General features: G+C 36.5%; 2 protein-coding genes across 4 annotated transcripts; one reads left to right on the plus strand and one right to left on the minus strand.

Moving 5' to 3' along the window:
• Positions 1-252: 252 nt before the first annotated feature.
• Positions 253-3,029, plus strand: LOC107802473 (hypersensitive-induced reaction 1 protein). 3 transcript variants are annotated; one of them, XM_016625984.2, is made up of 6 exons: positions 253-519; positions 1,257-1,448; positions 1,615-1,735; positions 1,875-1,966; positions 2,051-2,147; positions 2,485-3,029. In XM_016625984.2, the coding sequence occupies exons 2-6, from the start codon at positions 1,260-1,262 to the stop codon at positions 2,835-2,837; spliced, it is 852 nt and encodes a 283-aa protein (XP_016481470.1). In that variant the 5' UTR covers positions 253-519; positions 1,257-1,259; the 3' UTR covers positions 2,838-3,029. The 3 variants fall into 3 exon arrangements, with proteins under 3 accessions (XP_016481470.1, XP_016481471.1, XP_075107771.1); XM_016625985.2 differs by lacking the exon at positions 253-519 and adding an exon at positions 817-973; XM_075251670.1 differs by lacking the exon at positions 253-519 and adding an exon at positions 1,001-1,141.
• A 1,133-nt stretch (positions 3,030-4,162) lies between these two features.
• LOC107802466 (mitochondrial outer membrane protein porin of 36 kDa) lies at positions 4,163-5,808 on the minus strand. Its single transcript, XM_016625975.2, has 5 exons — positions 5,665-5,808; positions 5,392-5,478; positions 5,224-5,297; positions 4,922-5,130; positions 4,163-4,767 (listed from the first exon to the last, which is right to left on the minus strand). Exons 1-5 carry the CDS (start codon positions 5,711-5,713, stop codon positions 4,461-4,463), a joined length of 726 nt encoding a protein of 241 aa, XP_016481461.2. The 5' UTR covers positions 5,714-5,808; the 3' UTR covers positions 4,163-4,460.
• Positions 5,809-6,482: the final 674 nt, after the last annotated feature.

Here is a 6,482-nt window from a genome sequence, read left to right on the forward strand (position 1 = left end):
TCGTCTGCATCTAAAGTCAATGCCTTTTTTGCACCAATGAATTTCCCATTAATATCCAGACGACTAGACCTATAGAATAGTTGTATTTGATGAACACTTTATTATTTTATATAATTGTCTTTATCCGGTCAGAACCATATCCATTTGACGTGCTACAAAATATTTCCTCTGATAAGGGAAAGGAAAGGGTAACCCAACCAAAAAAAGGTTTTCTAAAAATAATGGACACTATGGATTCATATTGCATATACCTAATTGGAAGCCTAAAAGGATTATTAGTGTAGTTTCTTTAAAATAATAATGAGAGTGATACTTCTGGAAAATATCATATTGCATATACCTCATTATTATTTTTTCAGGGCTCTCTCGTTATAAATTATCTAAAAAAATTCAATTTCCACGCTGTTTCTTTTCTGGCCTAGTTGGGATCTTCGTCTTCGCATATATAAAGAGGGCAAGGCCCCAAATTGAGTTTGTAATTCGTATCATTCTGCAGTTGTTGGTTTTGCATCATAAGTCGTAAGTCTCTTCCCCTCTTTCCCTTCCGCCGCATGAAACATCATAGAAGGAAATACATTTTTTTATTTTATGCGTTGTAGATGATGTAGTTTCGCTGGTCCATTTACCTTTTTTTTTCCAGCTTGTGACTCTCTTTACTTTCTTGAATTGTAATCTGTAAGTTTCTCTGTTTGAAAGATGGTTTTGATGAGGTTTAGTAGGTCGGAAAGTTACTTTTCTTGTGAATTGACAGGAAACTGCAACGTCACCATCAATTGGTGGGACATGGCTTTCGTTACTGCTCGCATATCAATGATAAAAATTAAAATTTGGGTGTTTTTAAAATCATGATTCTTGAATTTTGTTTTGGGTTTATCAAGAGTTTATCAGGTTTTCTTGTTCTTACTTCTCAAAAACAAAACATTCCTCCCTAAGTCCCTGTCTTCCACATACTATACCTACCCGGAAAAAAAAGGTTGCTCCCAATTGATCTGTTGTCTTAGTAAAGGCAAAACCAGGGAAAAACTGAATTATAGTCTCTAAATTATTGCTCATTTTGACAAATTTCCGGAAGCGTTGTATGGACTTTTCTAGTAGAATCTGAAAAATCCCTAAATTACTGGTTAATGTAACAAAGACACAAGTATCATTTGCTCCAATATATTTTGATATTCCTTTGGGCAAGTTTAGCGGGTTAATATGTGGACATGTTGTGGATTAAATACTCTTAATATCTGTTGTTTATGCTGTCTTTGCAGAATATGGGCAATTTGTTCTGCTGTGTTCAAGTTGATCAATCCACAGTTGCAATTAAGGAGCAATTTGGCAAGTATCAGGATGTGCTTGAGCCAGGTTGCCACTGTGTGCCTTGGTTCCTTGGAAGCCAGTTGGCTGGTCATCTCTCCCTCAGAGTGCAGCAACTAGATGTGCGCTGTGAAACCAAGACAAAGGTTTAATTTTTTCCTGTCTCTGATTTGCTTTGGCTTGAAATAACTAAGTTAGCATCCTACTCTAATATCAAAGTTACTACGATTTACTTGTTGCATGGAAGCAGTAGACGTAAGTTTGTTGAAATTTATGAGTTATAGCTGATGCATTCATTGCAATAATATTCAGGACAATGTATTTGTCAATGTTGTCGCATCAATTCAGTATCGTGCCCTGGCGGACAAAGCAAATGATGCTTTCTACAAACTAAGTAACACTAAGGGTCAAATTCAGGCATATGTTTTTGACGGTCAGTAACTAAACTTTCACTAGATCTGATGATTTATTTCCTGAATTGAATTTTGTTAGTCTATGACCATCTAACTTGATATTGATACGATTTAATAAGATGCGAGAGATTTTGACTTCTCTGTGCTTTATCTCGTCAGTCATTAGAGCAAGTGTTCCAAAACTCAATCTGGATGATGTATTTGAGCAAAAAAATGAAATTGCTAAGGCTGTTGAGGAGGAACTTGAGAAAGTAAGTGAATTCTTGATGATTTTTCATTGATATTGATCTGGATCATTACTTGGATCATATAAATGCTTTCTTTCTCTTTTACAGGCTATGTCAGCTTATGGATATGAAATTGTTCAGACACTTATAGTTGATATAGTACCAGATGAGCATGTGAAGAGGGCTATGAATGAAATCAACGCTGGTATAAATAAATTCTTTACTCTGATTAAGCCTACCTTACACGCTTACTGTTTCTCAGCCGCTCTAATAGAGAGGAATATATATTCCAGTTGAGGGATTTTCCATGTACCATTATAGCGATATTGTTGTGGATAAAAATATTTAAATATGGATCAAAACATTGCGGTTTTACGAATTGTATTACATCTATGTCTTCCAAGCTTTTGTTCTGGTTAATATTTTGGTGTGTAGACAGAGATGGCAATTCGAGAATTTTAGTTTTTCCAAATTCAAAATTTTGATACTCTTGTTCAGTCTTCCTTATTATTTTCATGTCTTAACTATCTTCAACTCTACAGCTGCTCGGTTGAGGGTGGCTGCTAATGAGAAGGCAGAAGCTGAGAAGATTTTGCAAATTAAGAGGGCTGAAGGGGAGGCCGAGTCTAAGTATCTCGCAGGCTTAGGTATTGCTCGACAACGTCAAGCAATTGTGGATGGTCTGAGAGACAGTGTGCTAGGATTTTCAGTCAATGTGCCAGGAACTAGTGCAAAGGATGTTATGGACATGGTCCTCGTAACCCAGTACTTTGACACAATGAAAGAAATTGGCGCTTCCAGCAAATCATCTGCTGTCTTCATCCCCCACGGGCCTGGTGCTGTAAGAGATGTGGCACAGCAGATCCGTGATGGACTTCTTCAGGCTTCTGTTTAGCTTAAATACTTATTGCTCATGAATGTTAATGGATTTCACATCAAGCAAGCTTTTGTCATGTTTAGTCTTTTCTTTCTTAAATATGGAAATATGTGGTGACATTGACTTTGTTAGAGATTGGTGAATTCCAATACCATCTATGTTTATAATCGGATTGTGAGGTTTTGAATATTTACAGAAGAAATGTTTAAATAAGTTCCAACTTGTTCTACAGCATCACATACTTTTGCGGCTACCATGATCTGATACTCTTTGGCCGAAGTAACTCATTTTCTATCTGCGCTGCTGGGACAATTTTGGTTTCCCAAATTCTGTCTTTCATATCATGGCTCCTGAACACTCATCTGTAAGAGCCCCATGCAATATTTACATGGCGTTACTTGGTATTTATACTTTACATAGACTCACTTTAATAGGTATTTTGCTTTGCAATCAGGCATTTTGGTTGAAATAACACGTGTGATGTACAAAGTTGAGATATTGGGGAGGACTGACATTAGATGAACGCTCGAACGTTAGCATTATATGTGAAATTGACCGATGGGAAAATTTCTGTCTTTTGTTCCTCTTCAGTGTATCGCTGGCGCTGCTATTAGAGTGTGCTATAATATTGGCTCTTAATGAAGCATCCTTGTGAATTTGACGTCTTAGGTTTATTACTTATCCTTCTTGACATTGGTATACTTTGAATAATGTGAGAGGAGATAAAGTTCCTCTCAAAATAGTAGGAACGGCTCGAAAAGTTAAGCTTATCTCTAATGCATGTTGTTACTTCTACAATGGAAGTAATTCTTTTGAAAAGTAGAGACACGGATAAATAGCACACCAAAAAGAGAAAAGTTCCTAACATGTGGCCTTCAAATTCAAGTAATGTAGTGTCTTTTTTCTTCCTTCAAAACATCTGGCAGTTTGTTTCTATCATATAACCCATAAGCTACATTGTGGGAGAGCTGTAAAGATTTCTGATGTTCCTCTAAGGTTTTCTTCCTCTTTAACTATGTAAAGTTAGTCTCGTAGTCTTAGGCATTGCCCAATGAAGCCCAAAATAATTACACGCACACACACCAAATCTCAGAGGCTGTAGAACAATGAAAAAAAGAGATAAGTCCGGGTTTCTGTCAGGTTTGACACATGTTTCATCTAAAGCGATCCATCCAAAACAAGCAACTTTTAGGAGGGATTCTAGTTCTCGAGGAGAGAAACCTTGGCATGTAGTATTACCATTAGCAACTAGTTTCCAGTACACCTTTTATAGCGTCAACCATTTTCATGCTTAAGAGTTTATAGTCTTCAAACATGCAGTTGATAACAAGTACAGAGTGATTCTAGAATGTGGGACTTTGTTTGCATTAATAGGTCATATATAGGAAATCCTCGAAGATAATATGCCCCTGAGACAGACTGTTGTTGTCTTTGCTGTGACCAGGGGCGAAGCTATGTTGGCCCAAGGGTGGTCAACTAAACACCATTCGCCTAAAAATTATACTACGTATAAGCTAAAATATTAGTACTTGTTATTGATTAAAAAATAGACTTTGAACGCCCTTGCATAGCCCACTGGCAAAGGGTGTTCAAAATTTGAACACCCTTATTGAATTTCCTGGCTTCGCCACTGGTTGTGACTCAGACCTTAAGGGAGAGTGAAACCCCCAGTGAAGCAGTGTTTATGGCATCCATGACATTCATCTCTGCTCCAATTGTCAGACAGAATCTTGAAAGAAGATCGTGTTGAAAAAGAGTAGCCAAACTGCCATCACTTGCAGCTCGAGCTTTAATCAGCATAAAAGGAAACGGGGAATGCTGGGCTCCCAGGGTAAGAGTCGTTTGTTTGCTGGAGAATTGATGCATTAGCTCCGCTGCAATTCCTGTGTGTGTTAAGGGTTGAATTTGACGGTAAGCATGAGCTCTCAAGGTGTCAGCTTTATCGCTCCTGCATTTTAACTGCATCAGAACATTGAGCATTCTTGCAACAGAAATGCTAGTACTAAATCTATATTGAAAATTCACCCTACATTATTTAACAAAATGGGAATTCAAACTTTGAAAAGAAAAAGGGAAATTAATTCCTGTTGGAGAAGATTTACAAGGTGAGTGAAGCGGTGAGAATGTCAGTATTGAAGCTCAAACCAGCATCGCATTTGGCCAGTATATCAGTTTCTGCATCAATTGAGATATCTGCTCCAGTGTTGAAAAAACCATTTCCAATGACACCAGAAAAACTTATCAGGGGGCTTTTTGTCAAACTGATGCCTGCTGTATACCCAAAATAATCACGCAAGTACTGCAATTCCACCTGTTTATACATATATAGGCATAAGAAAGGTAACAGAATTGTAATGATACAGAATTAGAATTGTAATGTCAAAGAAAGGAAAGAAATTCTCACCTTATTAGACCTCTGATATGGTAAATAGAACTTGAGAAGTGTCCTTATTTCCTGTCCAGGTACACTGGCTCTAACTACAGTAACCGAGAATGCATAGATCGCAAAATGATCATACAGTAACTTTGAGAAAGCAGAATACAAGGAAATTGAAGAAATAACAATAGATACCTCCACCGCTGAGGTTTAAGCTCCAATCTAACCAATTGAAGTGATAGCAAATTGGCGGCTGCATGTTATAATCTCCATATAGAAGATCTGATATAAACAAATAACATTATCAAATCCTCAATAAAATATACAAAGGTACAGATTCCATTAATTTAACTCACCAACACATGCCTATATATACAGAGAGGAAACACAACTATATTCTAATTAAACGATTTCCAGCAGTCAAGCGTGACAAAATCAAAAGTGGGAGAAATAAATGATAGCAAGTACCTGTTGCATCTTTGCCAATATCAGAATAGATCCCTGGCTGCTTGCTCATTTTTTCCCCTGGCCCAAAAATTGAGATCCTGAACTGTTAATTGATCCTTCCTTTTTAAAATTATATTTGAATTTGATATCTGCAAGCAAGGTAATAACAAGACAAAAACGAAGCTTCCTTTTGAATCGAGATTTCATGTTGAGGAAGCTTCCCAAGGAATGGTGCTACAACAGAGAAGATTTATGAAACAAATTTCACATACATGACCTTTCATGGTGACGAGGAGGTACAAATATTGAGCTTTTCGTTACAAAAAATGCAAAAATTCTTCAAACAATGTGCAATTTAACTTCCATAATAACCTCTAGAAACATTTAAGACTTTTGCTTAATCTCTTGCTTTGGCACTTCTCTGAATTCACATTATTAGATTTCCTGCATATTACTGCAGATCAATGAACGTTTAATTTATGGCAGTAAAGACTGAACAGTAAGCACCTAGAATAACTTCCTTCAGAAGAACTGATGGAATCACATACAACAGAACGTACAGGATCATAATATGTAAATTGAATATAATAATTAGATATAAATCGATTCATACCACTTGAAGCTAGAAGATACCCACAAAAATCAAGTCTGAGTAGGTCAGTACGGTTTCTAAGAGCTGCTGTTTTTTGTTGGAGTGATCCGATATATAGAAATTTGTTTCTTGCTTTCCAAGACAAGTTAACTACGGAGTAATATTTTTTTTCAATCAAGTAACAACTTACTAAAGTCCTTATTTGATTCAACATAAATTATTCTTTCCATAATAAATTAGTAGTTTT

Source organism: Nicotiana tabacum, chromosome 4, assembly GCF_000715075.1.
Source record: "Nicotiana tabacum cultivar K326 chromosome 4, ASM71507v2, whole genome shotgun sequence".
NCBI lineage: Eukaryota > Viridiplantae > Streptophyta > Magnoliopsida > Solanales > Solanaceae > Nicotiana > Nicotiana tabacum.